Source organism: Rhipicephalus sanguineus, chromosome 4 (genome assembly GCF_013339695.2).
Source record: "Rhipicephalus sanguineus isolate Rsan-2018 chromosome 4, BIME_Rsan_1.4, whole genome shotgun sequence".
Lineage (NCBI taxonomy): Eukaryota > Metazoa > Arthropoda > Arachnida > Ixodida > Ixodidae > Rhipicephalus > Rhipicephalus sanguineus.
This window is the reverse complement of record NC_051179.1, coordinates 139,347,443-139,371,066: the sequence shown is the minus strand read 5'-3', so window position 1 is coordinate 139,371,066 and position 23,624 is coordinate 139,347,443. Positions and strand designations below refer to the sequence as shown.

Genomic DNA, 23,624 nt, shown 5'->3' with positions numbered 1-23,624 from the left:
GGTCGCATAATTTGAGGATTTGGAATCAACTACAGGTACACGAGGTAGTAGGAGTGCACATGGCACCCACTTTTTTCAGTTTTTTTTTATCTGCTGCACTCATGTTCGTGCTATGTGTAATCCTGGATCACGAAAAAGTCAAGTTGTGTCCTGCCGTGACAAAAATATCCTAATTAAAATGACACCTTATTTTCTGAAGAACAGCTGTTTCACTGAGGCATACAATAATGCCTTTTTTTTTTAGGTACTGCACAATCTCTTCAGTAGTAGTGCCAACTACACGCGGACGTTCGCAACACAGAGGCGTAACAGTATTATCTTATCTATTTTAAGGGAGACATGTCACTCGCGAATTAACGGACATCGTGCTTAACCTTGGTGGACGCCTTCGACATACATTTTAACGGCGGCGTCATACGGAAGAGTAAATGTTACTTAGTAAAAGGTAGCTAGTCTCCGAGTATAAAAGCAATTAAATACTGACTATGACTAATTCAGAAGCACTGTATGTCGTGCTTCAGCGCGCGTAAGTGCTCATCACGCAAATATTCGTCTAACTGCTCAGAGGTGCCGCTGACCCTGCGTGCAGATCGCAACAGCACCTACACGCGCAATAAATGCATATGCTTGTATAGGTGCACGCTAAAATACCCCTGGAACTCTGACATCGACGTATGTAACAAAAATATGCGACATATGATGGTCTTCGAACAGCTGAGAACGCACTGACGACACTTGCAGCTCGCGGCAAAAATAACCAAAACTGCTTCAACAGCACACGCTCGTAGAATACACGTACGTGAGTTTCGCTATCTAAAGGTACTTGTCACGCCGGTATGAGCAAATTTTTGGGCGAGCGAGACATCCACGATGTATGGTGAACACACAAAAAACACACGTTTATCATTTCTCTTGCGGCACGACAAACGACGAACAGAAGTCGGAGCTGAAGGTGCTAACGGTGGCCTTCGTGAGTTCATGGCGCCGCGCTAACTATTTACTAACCTAATCCACGTGCAAACACACGCCGATGATGCAAAAAAAGAAGTAGCAAGCTCCGTCCTCTCGTTGCAAACCACTTTGTAAATATATAAGGCCGTGAAAAGTTAAGGAAGCATGCGGTGGCTCTGTGGCATAGTGGTTAGAGTGTCTGCTTTCGGTGCTTGTGGTCATGAGTTCGATTCCTGTGTCGTGTGCGATTTGTATGTGTTGTCATACGTGCGCGTTTACATTGATGTCCATTTTCTAATTACCCCTAGAGATAAGCATTACAGAAATTATTCCGTGAAACGCTGTTCGAGTGCCAATTCTTTTTCGCAGCCGCTTTGTGTGCCGTAGCTGCCGCCACGTCAAGTTGCGCCAGCTATGGAGGATAAAAACAACTAACCGACACATAATGTATGACCTTCGAGATTCCGGGATTGTCACTCGATAAGCCTACATCGTTGATTATTTGAGTATGGCTCTCGAAAACGGTGCCGAATCGACACGAATACCTTGCTGTCGAAGCTTAAGGACGTGAACCTAACGCAAACAAAAGCATCAGTTCGGAGATAACGAGCGACAGAGCGCGCGACGGCCACTTGATAGATTCCAGGTGGGCGGCAATCGCTTTCGGCGGCGCGGCCATGTTTACCGGGCGTGCGTATGCGCAGTTCACACCCGGTATTCCGGCGCAAAGCATTTTGCGTATAGCGGTGTGCCGGACAGACTAAAATCCTCTAATGTATGCGTTTCGGTTGCGAGCGCTATACGTGTTTTGGTTGCGTGAATGTGTGCGCGTATGAACGTGCCATTTTCTGTGCTCGATTAATATTATTTCAAAGCTGTTTCAACGTGATAGCTTTACTCCCTCGGAGGAGTGCTTTCACTCAATCGCAGACGGAGTACTGTACTCCATGAGGAGGCGTTGAATCACTCCCTGTCTAGAGGGAGTTGTTTCACCCCGGAAAAGGGAGTGCCCAGCGGGACAAGCCAAAACTCTCACAAAGGGAGTGCCCCGACGCCCTTTGCTCTAAGAGTGTGGTCTTTATCTCACGAGCAGTTTAGTACCTGACACACGTAAATAACGTTTGCGACAAAGAAGGCATTGCATACCTGCGCAAAGGCGAACAGAGAAAGTTTTCCTCAACCCATCCATGCTGGCGAGACGCGCTTGACAATCGTGAGTGCTGACGAGCAGTGTGGCCGAGTGTTCCGTATTCGATGCAAAGGCACAAGGTGCCCGAGCGGTGCACCATTGAAACTAATACCCGCAGACCTAGAGGGTTTTGTTCCCCGTTAACGAAATCTTAGTTTTCTCCATATTCACGACCGCTCCAGACGCGTGGCAAAACTGCTTAGTCTTCTTGAGTACTACTATTGCCGGCATAAAAATACGCTATGTCGTCATTTTAGCTTTAACACATTTAGGCTTAAACAATATTAAAACATCACCATTCGGTGAAACATGCTGACCATGCAAATAGTATAGGTAGCGGGAAAGCTGCCCCTATGGGAATTATTAGGGTGGTTGTACTGAACGCGATATGTCACCAAGTTACTATCCCTCGACATTGGTAACGTGTTTTGCGTACTTTTGCAGTTCTTAATGCATCTGATGACACTTTTATGGGGCGTTCATTCTTAACACGATAAAACTATCAAGATGCCCTTATGCCGTAGTGGGTAGCTTGCATATGTACCTGTATTGATAGCGCCGAGGGACTCCAGAACGGGCTCTGCAAAGTCCGCTCTTCCAGCCTTCGCTGTGACTGTGCTGCGTGTTTCGCGCAGGCCTGGCGATCTCTTTATCAGAACAGCGGTCTCGCACATCAGAGAGTACACTCAATGATTGCTGCTGCTGAGATCATGCTCACTCCCTTGACACAAAGCACTGAGCCAAGTAAAAAAAATTCGTATTTGTCTTTGAAATTGACTTTGAAATTAACTTTGAACTATGACTTTGAAATTAATACTGATTTTGTGCTAGTTGGTAGAAATTCATGGTACAGTTACTTCTGCTCCTTTGAAGAACGTGTTTTACCCTTGTCCAACTTTCTTAAGCGAAAGGCAAGTAACTACATCACAAATCTAATGTCTTTTTATAATTAGCTTAAATTCAAATTTTTGCATAAAAAAACCATCACGAACCGTTACGGAACATTTTTTTTCTGGTACAGAAAGGGAACGGAACTTTTTGCGGTGGAACGAAACTAAAACAGAGACGAAAAACATTTCGTTCCGACACTCTGGTTATTAAACGAGGCGATTCGAGCAAATCATGGAAGCACTTCGCGTGAGGTGCTTTATATATTGGCATGGCTCACTTTGTAAAAAAAAAAGTGCTACACAGACAGCAACGAAATGAAAAGGCGCGACTTGGTGTAGGTCAAAATGTCGAGCGACGTCGTTTATTATCACACACATCTCCGAGTCAGTCTATATTTCGCTGGCGCTCTATGGCTGTGCTTGGCCTTTAAGCGAAAAAGAACAACTAAGATAAAAACGGAAAACAAATAAAGCCAAACTCATAATCTTCCTATGTCGCAAAGGCAAAATTAGGCGCATTCTCCGTCTAAGCACACCTGAAAGAAAGACGAACAATTATTTTTCATCTCTGTTCAGTGAAACAATGATTACCTGAAAAATATCACTGCTCACTCTCAATTTTTTCTGGTATTCGTTTCGCTATCGTGCTTGAAAATCCTAATAATGCATCTTAATCACATCGCCAAGTTATTGGTCAATGTAGATAAGTGTTGTGTAATGCTACGAAATGCACGAATTCTCTAAGGATCCTGCCTTGAGGGGCCGTTTTCTGTGAAGATCACGTTTGGGGATGTCACGATAATATCGCTTTCAATGAGCGCTGATTGGGTGGTTGAGGAAGGGCAGACAAATAGTGGCTTCATCATTGGACACACGAGATTACGCTTCACGGAAAGCGACACTGTCGCCGAATAACGATCGCCTCAGGATACGGACCCTCGGTTCCCTCTACGTGTTGCCCTCTTTCCCACAAATTGAAAATAAAAAAAATACAAGTGGGGAAACACTGACACATGAGAGTAGGGCAAGACAACACAATCGCCGGCTATCAATTGAAAGGGCACACAGCGGAGGAAAAGAAAGCAGACACTGTGGGCTCAGGAGAAGCACTTATGAAACGAACGGACACACTTCGCACCTTCATGGCATGAACGCACGGACATTTATTAGCACTTTTTACGTACCGGAGAGCCTGTCAGGCGATAACTTCAGTGACGCGACAAATAACACACTATAAGGCCAACAGGAAACGCATAAACAACATAACACGCACAATACACCGCGAATGTGACGCCGCGGACGTTCGACTCACCGCGGCAGTCTGCGGGAGCGATTCGCGGAATCACCCCCATGGGACTTCCCACGAGACTATAGCGTCGACGAGCAGGATCCAGGACCAAGGAGAATGAGTGCTCTTCCTAATGCGCCCGCCTAACGTCGCCGACAGTGCGGCTCCACCGCGGCAACAGCGCCACTTCTTGCTCTGCGGCGACCATATATGCTAACTACGACGCAGTTTGCGCGGCACCGTGAGGAGAAATGGACTTTATAGAATGTGCGCGCACCCCCACACGACAAAGGCTTATTTTTGCATGCTCAGGTATGGTTTCTTTACTTGCATTTCAGGCACAGATGCTCGCTTCGCGGAAGATGACTGTTCAGGCGTTTATTTCTTTTTTATGTAGTTTATTGAAGCTGGTTCAAATATGAGCTTCCACTCTAACGTCAACATGACATATCTAACGTTGCCAGTAGAATAAACAGCTGGAAGTCAGCGCTATTTTAGCGCTATGACATGCGTTACAATATACCGCGCTCTCGCTTTTTTTAACGTGTTTGCATGCATTACCATTTATGATGAATCTCTGCCAACTAACTCGACGTTCTAGCGCTTTACAGCCCCAAAAATTTCCATATTATCACAATTAGTCAGCCTCTCACAGTGGATGCACCAGCACGGCTAAATTGTGAACACCACTACGAAACTGAAAGAAGGTGAGGTGTGCAAACACGTTTGGAAGATACTAAAACAAGACAACACAAACCCTGTTTATCAACCGAAAAGGCGTAACGCGGCGGAAAAGAAAGTGCAAGTTATCTTTATTAGAGAACGCTGTTGTTTTACCAACGACGATGTGCACGAAAATGTACGCACAGACTATGCTCTACCTAGTGGATAGACGGAAACCGCTGTTCCCGCTTCCTGAGCGCTCGGTCTGATCACTTGCGCACGATACGGCTGCTTGCAGTCTCGGATGCGCAAGGATAGCTAACATGACACCGCGGTGCCTTGACATGGCCTTTTGAATATTCTATTTTTATATTCGTCCGAACTCAATGTGGCGTTTTCTCGTGACTGTGCTCAGTGATACAAAGCATTGTTTTACCAGGAAAATCAGACGCTCACAGTTTTGGGCCAAGTAGTACTAAAATGTGGCGTAAAAATGGCACTTTTTAGTGAAAGTGAGAAGTATCTCACCCGTTGCGAGTCACATGGTGTGCCGTCAGCGGCGCGAGTATACCAGCAATCATACCACCCGCCAGTACGGTTTTCGGTAGTGTGGCGCATGAACCGACAACACTCCTGTTTGCAGTCCTTGTAAGGCGAAACTGTTGTCGTGCGCCTCTAAAAAAAAAGAAAACAGAAGTAAAATGTCATCAAATTAGACAACGTATGTTTTCGTAGAAATCGCTTATAATACCAGACTTAGTCGAAACATTTTAAATTTGCTGATGAAATCGTCACGTTGTAGCGGCAGTTATAATACTAAGCTTGATATTCGGGTGAGATGGTTTCGTACCATATCGATGACTTCGTCTTCACCTCATTAACGGGTGATCACCAATCCTCTTAGTCTGACAGCGTAAAAGCACTGGCTAGTTGGTTGATCATATTCACTACGGAGACGGCGCAAAATCTGAGTACGCCGCAGACGTCTCTAAAGAACCATGCACAATGTGTGTGGCTTTTTCGTGTGTCTGTTCGGCAACCTCATACTTCACGCTGTTTCCACTTGGAACGCTTGGCCAGGATTGAAAAGTTGTACTTGCAATACATGACGTAGCCGTCAGCAACACGCCGCTGCGAGTCTTAAGCCTTGTCCTTGCCGATTTTCCGTAAATACATGCACTGCTGCGCATATTCCCACTGTGTCATCCTTTCTTTTTTGGCAACCATTTCATGGCATCGACAATGCTATTACCGCGGTGTGTGTCCGCATGCATTTTCTCTTGCTTCTTACAGCTACTTTAGGTAACCACACAGAGTGCTGTACGCTTATGGTTGACGCTGTCTTTAAAAAAAAATACCGGAAAAATTCTGAAGAGAGTGAACATTCGATTTCATGCGATGCGAAACAGGTTGGTAAAGACAGGTGACCAAACTCTACGACGACGACTGCCACGTAGCGGAAACCAACATGCGCCGAGAATGGACCAGCTTGGAGAAGTTAAAAGGACGCTATAGAGAAAAAAAGGAAAGATTTTTCTCATATTGTTAAATTACCCTCGATAACTCGAGTGTCACTGCGCCGTCAGGGTTCGCGCCTTTCAAACCAGTTGATGCGGATGCCCCGATTACTCTCGGAAGTGGCGGACACGAGTGTCAGACGTCGAAATGGAGGCGCACGTACGTCAAGGCGTCAGCCACGACCTCTGAATCCCCCTCCGGTAGCTCTCAACTTCGTTCGTGAAACTCATAGGGCAGCGCTGAATAGTCAACGCCCAGCGCTCCAGGTGGCCTTGGCTCGCACAAGCCCGAGCGCCATGTGGTCCGTTTCTACCACAAATGAAACTCCGTAGACATAACAGTGAAGCTTGCGGAGAGCAAAACAAATATCGAGAGGCATCCGGTGATTAGCGATGGTACTACGAGTGTTGCAAATGCTTTTAGGGCGCCTAAGGGAACTGCCCTGTGGCCATCACTTGCCACGTCATTTACGATTCCCGTGTACGCGAGGAAGAGACGACTGAGAGTCACGGGCACGTGAAGACCAGGGACATACACTAAGCGCTGTGGGCACATGCCATTCTCGAGCGCCAAACTATCCGCGCTGCGCCGCGCAAAATAGGAAACGTGGGATAAGAGCCGGTGGCACCGCGGTGCGGGAGGGAGCGAAAGCGTCTCCCTTGTTGCGTGCAGCAGAAGCATGAGCGCAACCATGTGAAATTGTTAGCGGTGCTTTGCAATGACGCGTATTATTTGCTGCGTCGTAAACTGTGCTTATAACTACAGGAACTGCCCACCTTGAACGCAGTTCAGTTTTCCATCGCGTCCATGCGGAGCGTAGTCCGTGTGAAACTGGTGGCCCCGGTGATATTAATGCGAAGTATCTTATGGCGGGATGTCAGATTCCTCTGCGCAGTTACTGCACGTTATCATCCTGACTGTCTCAGCTGCTGTACATCTCTGTAGAACTCTTCCGGTACCTCAACTGTTCTATCCCTGGAGACATCAGCAGTCATGCAGGCACTGCGGAATCAGGGCATCGACGAAGCCTATATAAACATAACGGAAGAAATCTACAGCGCATCCACAGCCACTATAGTCCTTCATAAAGAAATCGACAGAATCCCAATAAAGAAGTGCGTGCGACAGGGAGACACAATCTCTCCAATGCTATTCACCGCGTGTTTACAGGAGGTTTTCAGGGCCCTAGATTGGGAAGAATTAAGGATAAGAGTTAATGAAGAGTATCTCAGTAACCTGCGATTCGCTGATGACATTGCATTGATGAGTAACGCGGGAGACGAATTACAGCTCATTATTACTGAACTGGATACGGAAAGCAGAAGAGTAGGTCTGAACATTAATATGCATAAAACTAAAGTAATGTGGAACAATCTTGGTAGAGAACAACGCTTTGCGATAGGTGGCGAGACACTGGAAGTTGTAAAGGAGTACGTCTACTTAGGACAGGTAGTAACCGCGGAGCCGAACCATGACAGTGAAATAACTAGAAGAATATGGATGGGATGGGGCTCATTCAGCAAGCATTATCAAATCATGAATGGTAATCTACCACTATCTTTCAAGAGGAAGGTATATAACAACTGCATCTTACCGGTACTTACCTACGGAGCAGAAACCTGGAGGCTTACAAAGAGGGTTCAACTTAAATTGAGGACGACGCAGCGAGCGATGGAAACGAAAATGATAGGTGTAACTTCAAGAGACAGGAAGAGAGCAGAGTGGGTCAGGGAACAAACGGGGGTTAAGGACATCATGGTTGAAATCAAGAAGAAGAAATGGATATGGGCCGGGCACGTAGCACGTCGGCAGGATAACCGGTGGTTATTAAGGGTAACTGACTGGATTCCAAGAGATGGCAAACGCGTGAGGGGGAGACAGAAAATTAGGTGGGTAGATGAGATTAAGAAGTCTGAAGGTATAACGTGGCAGCAGAAAGCACAGGACCGGGTTGATTGGCGGAACATGGGAGAGGCCCTTGCCCTGCAGTGGGCCTAGACAGGCTGATGATGATGATGATCTTATGGTGGAGTTCAATCCGGTGGTGGTGGTGTGCGGCGTGACCACACTTACTGCGCATGCGCATACCCTCTGCAAACTACTCCTCTCCACCCCCCTCACCATTCCTCCTGTCCTCTTCCCTCCCCCTCTCCACTTCACCTCTCCCCTCGCCCTTTCCACTCTTCCTCTGAAACGCGGTCTAGACATGCCGAAATTCTCTCCTGCGCAACGCCGCGATGAGCACCTTCTCCTCTCCTACGCTTGCCCCCTCTCGCACGCCTGTCGACCGCGTTCCCCCGCTCGCCCTCTGAGAATTAACGGCAGGCTAGAGGAAACACAAGACGCGCGTAGCGTTCCTCTTCGCGTTCCACGACGCGACGTCGGTAGCATGCGCAACGAACGCCAACGGAACGCGATCGTGCAAGTGCTCCGGCTTCGCATCGCCTCATCGTCCCCTTTAGCGGGAAATGGTGTAATTTTTGCTATTTCTTCATCTTCTTTCCTTCATGTTGCTTTCTTTCTTTAGCATTTCCTGCGCCTTCTTTCTTCTATCTGTCCTTCTTTCGTTAATCTATTTCTATTTACAAATTACATGACGCCGGTAGTTTTGAATGTATGGCCCACGCAGGTTGAGTGATAGGTTTACAGGGCTGACGGAACTGAGTGGAAGCCGGAAAAGTGGTCTCGTGTCTGCAGCCAAGAATTCGTTTGCGGAAAGGCATCGACGGATACAGCAGTTCTCCCTTGTACGCTCCTGCTGTTTTTTCGCCGACGTACCGCAGGTCAACGAGCGGGGCACTTCCTAAATGAAAACAGTAAGGAAGCCCCGGATGCGTGGTACAGTGCATCGGGGACCGCACGAAATTGGACATTTTGTCCTGCTTTTCTGCCTTTCAAGCTGCGCGCGCCAGCGAAGCCGCGCCACGCCGTTCTAGCGCTACTTGACCGCTAAGATATCACGTGCAAAACTGGCACGTAACAGAATTACTCAAGCACTCATGCCGCGCGAGCAACGTCTACAAACGGAGAAAACTGCGGAACTGCGATCGCATCTCTAATGCCAACACAGTTCGGTGATCGTAAGTTTTGCTTGCGCCTATCACATTAAGTTATCGAAGACAAGATCACGCTACAGCACATGTCCGACGTAAATGACATGATAAGCAGAAAAATGATAAGAAAGATTGCATACCAGCCTTGATGGTGACGCCGTATGCTTTAAGGAATAAGCTGGCCTGGGCCGCACGCACCCGACTTTTCGGTGAATGCAAATTGCTAGAGGCACGTGATGTCAGTGCACATAAAAACACCAGATGATCTAAATTTCTGAAGCCCTCGCCTATAGCGTGCCTCACAATCATGTCGTGGCCTTGGCAAATAAAATCCCACAAATTATTATTAATTCACCGACTTTCTTCCGTCACGTCGAAAAGATGATGCATAATTTATGCCCTTTGTCTTCGTTTGAATACCTAAACAAATCCTGCGCTGTTAACTTTCTTAAAGCCTTTCCGTTTTATCACATCTGCCATCACCGCGCACATGTACTTACATACCGCGCGGGAGTAGCAGAAGGCGAGTCGACAATTCGTAGCACGCGAGTGGAAACTGAAGTGGCCGCCGTGGCGATGGCGGCGCGCTGGCGCAGTGCACTGCTGCGTCACGTGTAGGTGCTGCACGTTTCCCATAGCGGTGTTTCCCATAGCGGACCACTTGCTCGCAAAATAGAAGACAATGTCTTACTTAGAGCTCTTCTTCAAATAAGGCATTGCACTATTCTCCGCACCTAACAACTGCACCTGTTCTCTGACACGAACGCTACACCCAAGAAGGAAAAGAAAGAACGGAAGGATGGGGAGGTTAGCCAGACCCAAAGGGGTCAATGTACGGCATGGAGGAGAGCATGACTTCTGCACCGATGGGAGCACGAGGACTCATGCGTCGGGTAAAAGGATAGGACGCGGAACACGGTGGCTCATATTTGTCGAAAGTGTCGCCGAAGTGCGCATGAGGCGAGGATCCTCGGAAACACGGCAACAGTGTCGCCTAAGCGAGCTTGCTCGCGGACGACATCGTCTACTCCTTGCGCTCGTGACATGGATGTGCCAGCGGCCGTGTGAAGAGCGGAAACGACACATTGGAAGGGCCAGTAACGTGCTCCGCGTGTGTCTAAAACTGTTGAGAAAACCCTGAACTGGCTAGAGCGGTTATCCCCACAGAGGGCTCCGCAGAAAGTGTCTCCTTGCGGCTGAAAGCAGAAGGCCGCTAAAGCGAGCTTACCTCGTGCTGCCGGCTTCGTCTGCATCCAAATGGATTAAGTCAGTAACCAGGGAATCCAGCAGGAACAAGCGCCTCGAAGGATTCTACTCTGATGCCATAACGAAACCAAGTTGGGCGCAAGTTATGTTGCAGGCAGGCACGTTGTGTGCCAACTATGTGGAGATGGTTTTCAAATTGATCCTTTGTTCCATCCTTTCGTCAATGTCTATTTTGACAAACTAAGATCGACTCATTAAAGGGGCCCTGCACTCAAATTTTACCCACGGAGACTTACATTGCAACGCGTTCCTTGTATCGGCCTGAGATGAATGCAAGAAGAATTTTCAAAATAGACGCATGCAAACAGAAGAATTAAACTTAAAATTCCAAATAAAAGCACACGACAGAAATTGGCCTATTCTTGCGTATTTGACTGACCCAGTGAAGTGTCAAGCTGATTTGTATGGTTCCAATCAAAACGCGGCTCATATTTTACTGTGCTGGAATCCCGCAACACATGGTGGCCTTCCTGCCGCAAGCTGGCGCCGCCCTTTTTGACGGATTCGGTGCCGAACAAGTTAGCAGACTCCTCCATGCTGTGAAATGAGAGGTGAAAACACGTCAAAGTTCCCAAAAAGGAGCGACGCGCTATGCGTCGTTACGTTTGAAGGCACGCCGCTATAAAAAGTTCCAGGGACTCCACGGAGACCGACACCACACGAGGAGTACAGAGATGAGGGCAATGCAGCAATGTCGCACAGGACGCGGTGGATTGAGGAACGGGACACAATTAAGTTGACCGAACAAAATAACGTGGGCAGATGGAAACTATCGCACCACCAGTTGACAGCGGAGAGAAACCGTGTTTCGCCGCAGGGGAAAGAACGGTTTTGCCCCGATGCAGAAATGCAAAGTGTGTTTCATTGATGAAGGCTGCGCTTTGCGTAGACCAGTGGTTCTCAAATGAGGGTCCGCGGACCCTGGGAGTCCGCGAAGCCATTCTCGAAGGTCTGCGAAGCCCATCCTCGAAAGGAAGGAGTTTTTTTTTTTTTTTTTTGAGGCGCGCTATGTCCGGTGACAAAAGCACCTTCAGAATTTTGGTATGCTTCACCGCATATTATTTTTGCACTGCGGCGGAGCTCACTTCTGCATCTCCTCCGTGAGATGGCTGCAAACCTTTTGTTCCAGATTTCTGCGACACACGCACGCGAGCACACTTTTTCCAGGCTTGCATATTTGAAGAGCAAACACACCTACAAACAGGTTGAATGTGGCTCTAGGCCGCACAACTTATCGACAAGCTGTTGACATCGAATTGGCGCGATACTTTAGTTTGACCATTATTCGCCACTTAAAAATAAGAGACAACTATTTCAGGTGGCATGTTATGTTAATTTATGACGTACCCCCCCCCCCCTTTCGCTCACTGCAAGGGCCCCCCATCACTTCCACCTGCCCACAAGGGGTCTCCATAACATCCATGGCTGAGAACCACTGGCGTAGACCATTCGACCTCACTACCCTGGTCACAGTTGCACAACAATTGCAATTCATGCAAAATTGCTGTCTTTTTTAGAGTTCTAAGAATTTTTAAACACATCACCGTTTGCAAATTGCTCAGAATGAGTGCGTAACAATCGTGCGCAATATACTTCTTTTATTTCCAAACAAACAAAATGACCAGCATAAGCTCAGCCATACCTCATTTCCGGCAGCAAAAACTATTGATGTGCGACTCTGCGCTTAGTACGGAAACCCACTTCTGAAAGAAGTCAATATTGACGCGTGGTCGTGACGTCGACGAAGGCAGCAGTCGGCGTGTCGAAGATGAGACTCTTTATCTGGCCGGACTTGTGGCCGGAAAACGGAAAGTCAAGCTATAGGAATGCACACTGTGCACTGATAGCGGCGAACAGAGCGTTGGCAGTCGATAAATTGAACATCGATCGGATGCGCCGTCTTTTATATGTCACGCATCGAACTTTCCAGCCTTATCACTGGTGGTCGCGCAAGCTGTGGAATAATCTTGAGTGTTCTCATCATGTGCGCAATCTTAACAAAATTATCTACTACAATCTGGAATCTTCTCGGACATTCTGGCGCGCTTTGCGCAAGGTAGCAGCTATACGTGCAATGGGCCGGTAACAGAAAACATAGAAAGGAGCGTGTGTGGCATTGCCCCCCTCTGAAAAGGCGTCGTCCCGATAATTAATAATAATATCTGGGGTTTAACGTCCCAAAACCACGATATGATTATGAGAGACGCCGTAGTGGAGGGCTCCGGAAATTTCGACCACCTGGGATTCTTTAACGTGCACCTAAATCTAAGTACACGGGCCTCAAACAATTTCGCATCCATCGAAAATGCAGCCGCCGTGGCCGGGATTTGATCCAGCGACCTTCGGGTCAGCAGTCGAGCGCCATAACCACTAGACCAACGTGGCGGGGCGCATCGTCCCGATTTTTGTAAGAGGACATGGAAGATGAAAAGAAATGCATACGGAAGGGAAGTACAATAATAAAGCAAGAAAGAACAACAAGCAATAAGTACAAGCAAAATACAATAATAAAGCAAAAGGTACAGTCATCATGTTCGCTAACGCGCAAAAAAGGCTTAAGGTGCACGACATGGACGACTTCAGGACGTGAGCGGCGCCGCTGAGAGCTCGAAATGCCGTCCGGGATAACATCGCAGTCTAGGGCGCGGAGACGTCAGAGCACCTTGTATGGTCCGAAGTATCCCCGAAGAAGCTTCTCGCTAAGTCCCAGTAGGCGTATCGGCGTCCAGACCCACACACGCTCGCGGGGTTGGTACTCCATGTGGCGTCGACGCAGATTACAGTGACGGCTGTCAGCCCTCAGCTGGTTCTTGATGCGCAGGTGGGCGAGATGTCAAGCTTCTTCGGCGCGTTGCAAATAAACGGCGATGTCGAGAGCGTCTTCGTAGGTGGCGGTTTGTAGAATTGCGTCTAGCGTCGTTGCCGGGCACCTTCCGTACACCAGCTTGTACAGCGTCATTTGCGTCGTTTTTTGCATGGCCGTGTTGTATGCGAAGGTCACATACGGAAGGATGGCATCCCACGTCTTGTGTTCGACGCCGACATACATGGCCAGCATGTCGGCGATGGTCTTGTTTACCCGATCGTTGAGGCCATTGGTCTGTGTGTGGTACGCTGTGATCCGGCGGTGGCTTGTCTGGCTCTATCTCAATATTGCCTGAGTTACGTGAGCAGTAAACGCCGTACCTCTGTCGGTGATGAGGACCTCTGGGGCGCCATGACGCAGGACGATGTTCTCAACATAAAACTTCGCTTCCTCGGCGGCAGTGCCTCTGGGCAGGGCCCTTGGCTCCACGTAGCGGGTGAGGTAGTCGGTAGATACGACGATCCATTTTTTTTCCGGTATTGGACGTCGGGAATGGCCCCAGTAAGCACATCCCGATTTGCTGGAACGGCCGTCCAGGTGGCTCGATAGGCTGCAGAAGTCCCGCTGGCCTAGTCGGCGGTGTCTTACGTCGCTGACAGTCCCGGCAGGTTTTCACGTAGCGAGTGACGTCGGCGGCAAGGCGCCGCCAGTGGTACTTTTCCTGTATTCTTGCGAGCAGGCGAGAAACACCCAGGTGTCCAGAGGAGCCTGGAGGACCTCTGATCGCAATGCCGAGGGCACCACGAGAAGGCAGTCGGCTCGAAGTGGCGAGAATTTCCTTAGGAGAACACCGTTGCGCATGAAAAACGACGTCAGTCCCCGCATGAATACCTTCGGAACAACGGTGGTCCGGCCCTCGAGGTATTCCAAAAGGCCCCTGAGTTCTGGGTCCACAGCCTGTTGTTCGGCGATGTCGGCAGTTATGGTTCCCAAGAAGCAGTCATCCTCCTGGCCGTACTGCGGCGGTGGGTCGACGGGGGCTCGAGAGAGGCAGTCAGCGTCGGAGTGTTTTCTTCACGAACGGGGCTGGGTTCACTGCTTCATGGGGGCGTCCGAAACATGAACGTACCCAGCAGCTGCACCAGATGTCACGTGGTTGTGACGTCGACGAAGGTAGCAGTCGGCGTGTCGAAGATGAAACTCTTTATTTGGCCGAATTTGTGGCCGGATAACGAAAAGTCAAACTACAGGAATACACAGTGTGCACTGATAGCGGCCAACAGAGCGTCGGCCGTCAATAAATTGAGCATCGCTCGGATGCGCCGTCTTTTATACGTCGCGCACCGAACTTTCCAGCGTTATCACTGGTGGTCGCGCAAGCTCTGGAATAATCTTGACTATTCTGGTCATGTGCGCAATATTAACAAAATGATCTATTACAATCTGGAATCTTCTCAGACATTCTGGCGCGCTTTGCGCAAGGCAGCAGCTACACGTGCCATGGGCCGGTAACAGAAAATATAGAAAGAAAGGAGCGTGCGTGGGAATATATCAAACGCTTTGATCTCGCCGCTTCCAACGGTACCTCAGCACTCATCAAGGCCCATAGCAAGCAAATGGCCGATAAGAAAAACTAAAGCTGCTTCCACATCTGAGCAACCTGAGTAAACAGCGCAGATAGCAAGCAAGCGCTGCCACCTGGCAATTGCAGATTGAGTTTTTTCCTTTTTCTTCATCTTCTTTCCTTCATGTTGCTTTCTTTCTTTACCATTTTCTACGCCTTCTTTCTTCTATCTGTCCTTCTTTCGTTATCTATTTCTATATTATCCTCTCTCCTCCTTTCCCACCTCCTAGCCCTCTCATCACTCCCCCTGACCCTAACTTCTGTTTCCCATCCCGTGCAATGCTACGCTGTACACGTGTAGTGCGAATCTTCGGAATAAGGAAGTCAGACAGGAGTTCGTTGCGCCGATGACAGCAACTTTCTCAAGACACTGGCGAGGCTGTTTCCTGTTTTGTTATCTTATGGCAAAAACTCGCGAACATAAGACACACAACACAGGACACCAATAGTAACACTACACTTAACAACCTATGAAAACTCAAAGAAGCCACTTAAACAACGTTAGTCCTAGCGTAAGTGATACAGTCTCACCGGTCAGTACTTGAACCTGATGCGGGACACGTCTACATAGAAGAGATGTAAACACGGGAATACAGTAGTCTCAACAGTTCGGCGAATAGCAGGGCAACGCTGAAGCGAACGCGCTGACGGAGATGACAAGTGATAAAGACCGCCGGCGCTGAAATCACGCAGTCTTCTGCTCGAACACGCGGACAAGAGGCCACCCTGGAGCGAAACCTGGGGACTACACCCGGCCGTGTTGCTGGCAGCGGCGGTCTTCCTTGTCTTCCCAAAGGTAGACGTCGAGGGCTGTGGACGCGTTAAGTCCAGCGCTTCGTCTCGCGGCTCTCGTCCGGCTGGGCAACACTCGGGCCTACCCGCGATGGTGTTACTGGTCGTTACAGTAGCTTCCCGCTAGCTCCATGTACTCGCCGTCGAAGCTTCAGGCCAAGCGAAGCAGGCTGCTCCGACCCTTGACCTCTGCCAGGCACTCGGGTTTACGCTCGACTGTGGTGCTGGCCAACCGCCTCCACGCTCCGGCCGCTCGACGGAACACCACCTTCACAACCACATGGCATATCACGCGCCTGCCTCTCGCGCCCCTCAATTTTTTTCTCTCGTGGCTTCGTGTCGCAGTCCATCGTCATCTTCATCTTCGCACAAGTCTTCCCGCTGCGCTTCTGTGCATGTCGCTCTGTTCATGTCAGCTCCGTCACACCAAACACGACACTCGCGCACTCATCTCCCATCACAGCATGGTTACGCTAGCGTTTATCCTCTCACCTTCACTTACCTTTCCCACCGCCCTGGTAAACTATACTATACAAGGATATGCCATATTTTTGCCTCTGCCCCTTCTTTCCTTCCTCCTCACCCTCGCATCACTCTTCCTCACTCTTAGTTCCCTTTTCCACCCCCTTAATTGCTATACAATAGTATCGATGGTTTTGCTATGCTAGGAGCTGCTTGGCACATACCCACATCCTGGGGCACTGGTCACGCGAACGGGCGGAATGAAAACCTTAACCAGCTCTGCTGTCAGAACAATATGCGTAATTTCGGGTACAGGGACATTTGCAGCTCTGCCTTGTAATGCAGTAGTCTGGCTCGTTGTATAAATCGATGCTGGATGGACTGAGTGAATGGTTCCACTGCAATACCTCTCTCTTAGTAGTGTGAACAGTTAAGAGTACTTTATTAGAAATTATTGTATAAGCTGTCGGGACAAACCTCATATATGTGCCACCAGACTTCATTCCTGAGCAAGAGTGGGACGGAGGCGATACGTGAAATGCGGGAAAAATAACCGAATATTGAAAGGTGAACCGAATATTGAAAGGTAAGAAGGAAAATAATAAAGAGAACAAAAAGAGGGTGTCCACACACACACGTTATGGTAGCTCAGCAACTAAGGACTTGCGCTGCTAAGCTCGAGGGCTCGCGATCGCTTGCTGGCCACTGCGGCTGCATTTCGATCGCATCGAAATGCAAGAACACTCGTGTGCGTACATTTAGGTGCATGTTAAATAAGTCCACGTGGTCGAGAATCATCTGGAGTCCCCCACTACGTCGTGCCGCCGCATAATCATATGCAGGTTTGGGCACGTCAAACCCCAGAATCTATCGTTTCACACACACACACACACACACACACACACACACACACACACGCACACATACACACACACACGCACAGGCGCGACTGCGCTCACATTTCTGGGAATAGAGAGAGGAAAGACAGCGATGCGAGGAATGTTAACTACATTAACTAACTATGTCCAGCTTGCAACCTATGTCCTAAACTAAACTATGTACGAATTGCAAACTATGTCGCGCTTGCAATTTCTTCGTTTGTATTTTGAAACACACAAGGCGAGAAATCTATCAGACACCACTGTGCCAAGCTTCAAGAAATAGGCAGCGTCTAAGTTCTGTGGATGTATCCGATTACTTGTATTCAGTATGTGTGCGTGTGGAAACCCACGCACGCTCAGTGCATTTATGGTCACACGCTCAAGAAGTAGCTCGCCTTTGTGTTCACATAGACATTCGACCCCGGAACTCTACAGAAGAGGCGGAACATACCGCTGAGTGGCACATTTGCATTTTACGAAATGTTTACAATCATCGTAGATGGGTATTTTGCGGAGCGCTTGCGCACGGGGGAAATGGCTGAGCGCCCAGGCTATTGCGATGCGAAGCCGGTGTCACCACTTCTACGTTTTCCTTAATGCTAAAACAATTTCAGCAGACAGGAAAATAAGATATTCATCTCTTACCCGGTACCTCCTTTCATATCGTATCCTTGCAGCACGGTGCCAGGGACTCTCCGTCGTCGATGGCCAGGGGTTCATGTTCCGGTTAATTGTGGATAGCTGCAGATTGCACGAACAGAAACGAGGAGCATATTTAACTTGTGTTAATGGTTATCCGCAATTTCCTAGTCTTATTTCTCATTTTGTCCAGAATGCTTTGAATGACACGAACAATTCAGTGCTGCTTTGTGACGCAGCGACTAAAGGGACTTGCTCGAAAATGTGGCAGGCTTCGAAATCGAAATTTAGATATGCGCCCTTAAATTATTGACGAAAAAACTGTTTCAACAACTGTGCTCATAAGCCCGCGGAATGGGGTAGGGGTCGAAGGTTCGGTCCCAGGATCGGTCCCAGGTTCGGTCCCTGCCAGCGGGGAGTTATCTTTTCGTCCACTTTATTTCTTCGCATTTATATCCTAATTACTACAAATAAGATCCATCCCTTATACTTTCCGTGGTATTATTGTCTGTTCGTTCTCATTACCATTTCGTCTAGCAGCGAAAAAACTAGCCCTTAAAAGTAATCTTCTTTCCTGTTTACTTATTGTAATTTCAGATTTTCTGAATTGTATTTGAAAGTGCTTTTTTTTGCTTATGAATCGGCGGAAGGTTATTGAAAATGATCCATTTATTGAACTCCTTTCAGCTATGGAGTGGCGGGGGAGACGTAAGCGTTTAACGGTGAGATACAGAACGGTGAGTTTATGATGGATATTATTTACTTACATGTGACGCGCTATTCACTACCCAATTATCTATTATCTTTTGTGCTATTATCTGTTATCGATTTCATACTATATTATTGCCTATTATCATAATATCCATGCGAAATGCAAACGTCTCAATTATGTAGTCGGCATTCTCATTTCGTCCAATTAAAATTCAATAAAATTTTCTTAAACTTGCCGCTGTGACATAAGTCGAAGTTGGCATAACGTCCATATTGGACTATCAAAAGATATCGGCGCGACAGTGTCAGCCATCTCGTTTCAAGATATTCCACGATGCCCTGGCTCCCATAGCAATCCCACCTGACGCAAGTTCGTAGATTACTGAGTTGTGGGTCTTCAGTATAGAAATCTCTGTGGAAGAAGTGACTGATGTGAATATTGATAAATCATAAGTCATTATGACAGCTCTTCAATGACTTAGTGAGCCGCCGCGGTGGCTAAGTGGTGAGGGTGCTTGGCTGCTGTTGGATCCCAAACACGGCGGTGACAATTAGATGGAGGCGAAGTGCTAGGGACCGCTGCATTTACATTTAAGCAGACGTTAATGAACCCCACAGGATTGAAATTATCGAAGCCCTCTACTACAGCGTGCCTTATAATACTGTCGCAGCTTTGATTAAAAAATCCCGGTAAATTACTGATCTACATGAATTTTCGAGGAGCTAAAATAAGTGCTAATATTTCAACTCAAGCATGAGTGCATAATTCGAGAGGTGTAATAAAAGCCAACGTGACAATCACTGTTAAAATAACCACACTCGCCCTCTCTTCACTCAATGGCGCATCAGTGGCGATTACAGTACTAATTCCCATTTGGTCATCTAACCCACCAGTTTAATCTGGAGGGCAGTAGTTTGGCATTCGGCAGAAATATATCAAAAATTGTAATTGGCGTTTTGGAGAAAAATATTTGATTAGATAACCTAGCGTGCATTAGTATTTAAATGGTCAGGTAGAGCTCGGACGAACAAAACATCAGGTTTACGTTCATATTCTAGATCGATAAAAAATGTTCTTAGTTCACCAACAAATACGAACGCTGAGTACCTTAGTGCAGACTCGTAATATTTAAAATTTGTTTTAGCCATGAGCGTGTGGAACGTGCCAACAAAGAGTAAGCAATCGCCTTCTCGGTATAGAAACGGCTGCCATAAGTTTTCGTGACCACCAATTCTAATGTCGGCCAAACGTGCAAGCGATGAATAGTGATCTGAGTACCTCTTCGAATTCCAGAGTGGGGTTAACCGAGTTTGCGTATCATTCCAACAATGCATGGTGTCTCATATCTCACATGGTCGATGTGATTGCTTTTGTTCATTTTTCGGCACAGCGCTGCAAGTTTGTTTCTGGCACTAAATACAACGCGTACACCAATCTTACCAGCACCCTTTTTCAGTCTGTGCGACACCTCGTGAACATAGGGTATAACCGCCGTACCTGAACGAGGCCTTTGATCCTCTGTCGCGTGCTGCCTCTCCCCTTGTCAAGCTCACCAAAAACCTCTCAGCAACAGACACCAGCAGCGCATGGGACAACCAGCGTGGCTGAGGCGTTGCACCTGGTTCTCGAAGCTACCCGCCACCTGGTCATTTAGCACGGACCATGTGTACTGGCAAGATAAACCCCGCTCGAAGAAAGCAATCCTACCCTTCATGTCAGCGCACTCGAAACTTGTTAAGTGGGGTGTTGCCGTCTGCTGCCTAAAGGCGTCTCTGACTCGTTCGTGCCACCACCAGGGGACGGGTAGCTTCGAGAACCAGGTACAACGTCTCAGCCATGCTGGTTATCCCCATGCGCTGCTGGTGTCTGTTGCTGAGAGGCTTTTGGTGAGCTTGACAAGGGGAGAGGCAGCACGCGACAAAGAGGATCAAAGACCTCGTGCAGGTACCGCGGTTATATTCTATGCTCACGAGGTGTCGCACAGACTGAAAAAGGTTGCTGGTAAGATTGATGTAGGCGTTGTATTTAGAGCAAAAACAAACCTGCAGCGCTGTGCCGAAAAGTGAAAAAGGTGGCAAGAAAGATATGTGTGAGAAGAAGCCCAGAAAGCACTTTGTCGAATGTTGGAAAGCTGTAGTATACCAGATTCCATTTACGTGCGGAAGTTGCTACATCGGCCAAACCCGTCGATGTTTGAATGACCGGTTACGAGAGCACGCGTACTCGCTTTACGGATCAGTGCCCAGTCATTTAGCCCAGCACTGTAAAGCATGTGGCTGTCAGCCAATCCTTGAGCGGTGCGCCGTTTTGGAAGCGTACAATCAACAAAGAACACGTGAGATTAGTGAAGTGCACCATATCCATGCACACGGAAATGCGTGCGTCAGTGTTCCTTCCATTTATCTACATGAGTGTGAACTCAATTACTTGTCCAAAACATGACAGCCTGTTTTGCCGACGTATCTATTATGATGACTTCTCACCCCTCTTTGCGCATTGCGCAGTTACTGTGTCTTTGTTGTTATTCTGCGCAGTGCTTCAGTATATATTGCATATCCAAGCAATAAACCAGTGGTTGTTAGTTCAGCGCATGTGTCTGTAGTTCTTCTTTCGTCCCGTGTTTAGCGTTGTTTGCTCTCGTCTAAATCCAAATGATTTACTTGCATCAGCACCTCTGGTATAAGGAGGAACTGACCAATAACGAAGGACCGAGAACTAGAGTGCCGTTTTACGGGCAAGAAGTTTCGGGTTCTGGTCGAGAGCCAAGTGACTACAACTGTAGGTCATTTGGTGATCCACGATTAGAAAAGTGAGCCCAAAATTCGCAAGACGTAAAAAAAAGACAGCACGAAGCGGGCTATTTCTTTCTGTTGTATCGTTCCTCGTCATATGTGCTTTTTGCGAACACTTTTATTAAATGCAGCACGATTTGTTGCTGCGATCTCATCAAGTTACATCCCATTCTTCTAACAGTCTGTGTTGCTTGCTTCACAGGACCAGCCACTATTCAAATTTTTGTCACAAAAGTATATTACGGTATGCCAAGCCATAGTCAATTTTTACCTTAGAAGAGCGCGGGTGTAGATCAGTTGGTGCTTCATTATGAGGGAAAGTGACCACAAAAACACACAGGATGAAGGAAGAGACAACACGAAGCGTCTTTTAGATTGGTCACATGCCAAAGCTGAGGATCGGTTGTTTTCGGCGTCACTTGTGTATGTGCGGGACGAAATATGAAAGCTGATTTATCCGTTAATAAACACTGTGCTAATGCAGTGCAGAAGTTTCGCTGCGTACCACTGCCAGTAGGAAAAGTTGCAGCTTCAGTCCGTGCCACTTTGAAGGAGCAAGCCGCGTCCCGGACAAGGATATTCACAGCGGAGGTGTTTAAGCTCGTCGTTGTTCCTCGCGGCGTTCGCAAAAACTCGGCATAGCTTTGCATAGCCTAGATAGTCTAGTCAAGATTAGTTAAGCCTGGCTACTTCAAGCTGAACATTATTGAGACTGGTTAACCTTAGTCCAGCAATCTCTATCATGTAATAGCCAATCGATGACCAATCAATAGCTAGTGGACAATCGATCAATAACTAATAAAATTCTGGAAAATGCTTGGCTGAGCTTTGCCTAGCCCAAAATGCATGGTCGATAAGTTGTAATGGCCAATCGATAGCCAGTCGATAGATTATCGGTAATCGATGAATAACCAATAAATTGTAGAAAACGCTTTTTTTAGCTCACCCTAGCTCAAAATTCATGGCCAATATCTTGTTATGGCCAATCGACAGCTATTTGATAATCGATCAATAACCAAGAACTCACAGGGTCACTTATGCATCTGCCTGTCACGGATCTCCGGACAACAGTCGGCTAGAATGAACGGACGAGGCGAGAGCGTTACACAAACCTATTTTAATTACGCACAAGAAAAACACACATTGTTAACTCAAACCACTGCAAACATTAGAAAGGAATACACAAAAATAAAACTAACGCTAAACACAGTTATCGCTCAAAGAACAATTGAGTGAGAGAAACAAACAACTAAAAATTACGAGGCGTTCATCGCTTGCGCCACTCACGGCGTTCTGTCCCGTTGGAAGAGTCGAGGCGTTGCGGGGGGCACAAGCGTTGAAGTAGGCGTCCCAGTCGATGCCCCAGGCTTTAACCGTGGCCGAATGCGGACTGGCGTTGTAGACGAGGGTGGGCAGCAACGGGTTCAGTGACCTGGGCGTCGCAGGTCCTTGAGATGGCCAGCGTCTCCCGGGAGGACAAACTGGCTCGGTCTAAGCCTACGGAGCGGTGCCGTAGGTCGGTGCGCTCGGTGCACGAGCCGATGGCGCGTCCTGGGCGTTGCTGGTAGTCCCAGGTCCGTGGACGTGTCCTCGAACAGGCAGTGGCTACGGTGCGATGCCGTAGCCCGAGGAAGAGCCGAAGCGCCCGGAACACAGGCCGGCGACGCTCGTCCCCAGCTTTCCAAGCTCACGCGCTGCCGTTCGAACACTCCAGACCCCCTCTGGCCACGTCACCTTCTTTTTTATAACACCCACTTCGTTCTCCTCTTCTTCCATCCTCTTCGCTCGACGTCACTGTACGCTTGATGTCTTCCTCTTCTTCTATTACATTTTCCTATCACCTCTTGCATGTGACAATGACCCCCCATATTCGAGAGTTTTCTCCAGGAGAAAACTGCTGCCAACCTCCGTTTTCTTCAGACGAGCTCCGGTCCGACGTTTACCACTATAAGTCTCACGCTGACGCACCACCGCACTCTTCTTCCAGTGTTATTATTGTCTTAAATGCACCCAACGTACGCCACTGACACAAAACAACCGTGATTGTCCACACTAAACACTTGTTCATATTCCTACAATCACTATTACTGTCCTTGGA

The 23,624-nt window shown here is 48.0% G+C and overlaps 2 protein-coding genes across 2 annotated transcripts in view; both read right to left on the bottom strand.

Annotated features, from left to right (window-relative positions):
• The window catches only part of LOC119390743 (uncharacterized), a 490,304-nt gene that overhangs the window by 22,124 nt on the left and 444,556 nt on the right, over nt 1–23,624 (bottom strand). The window lies entirely within an intron of this gene.
• Nucleotides 3,365–23,624, bottom strand: part of LOC119390742 (uncharacterized) — a 356,206-nt gene continuing 335,946 nt past the window's right edge. The window contains exon 13 of the mRNA XM_049414913.1: nt 3,365–3,566. Within this exon, the coding sequence (XP_049270870.1) occupies nt 3,540–3,566 (27 nt within the window). The 3' untranslated portion in view covers nt 3,365–3,539. The remainder of the gene's footprint in view (nt 3,567–23,624) is intronic.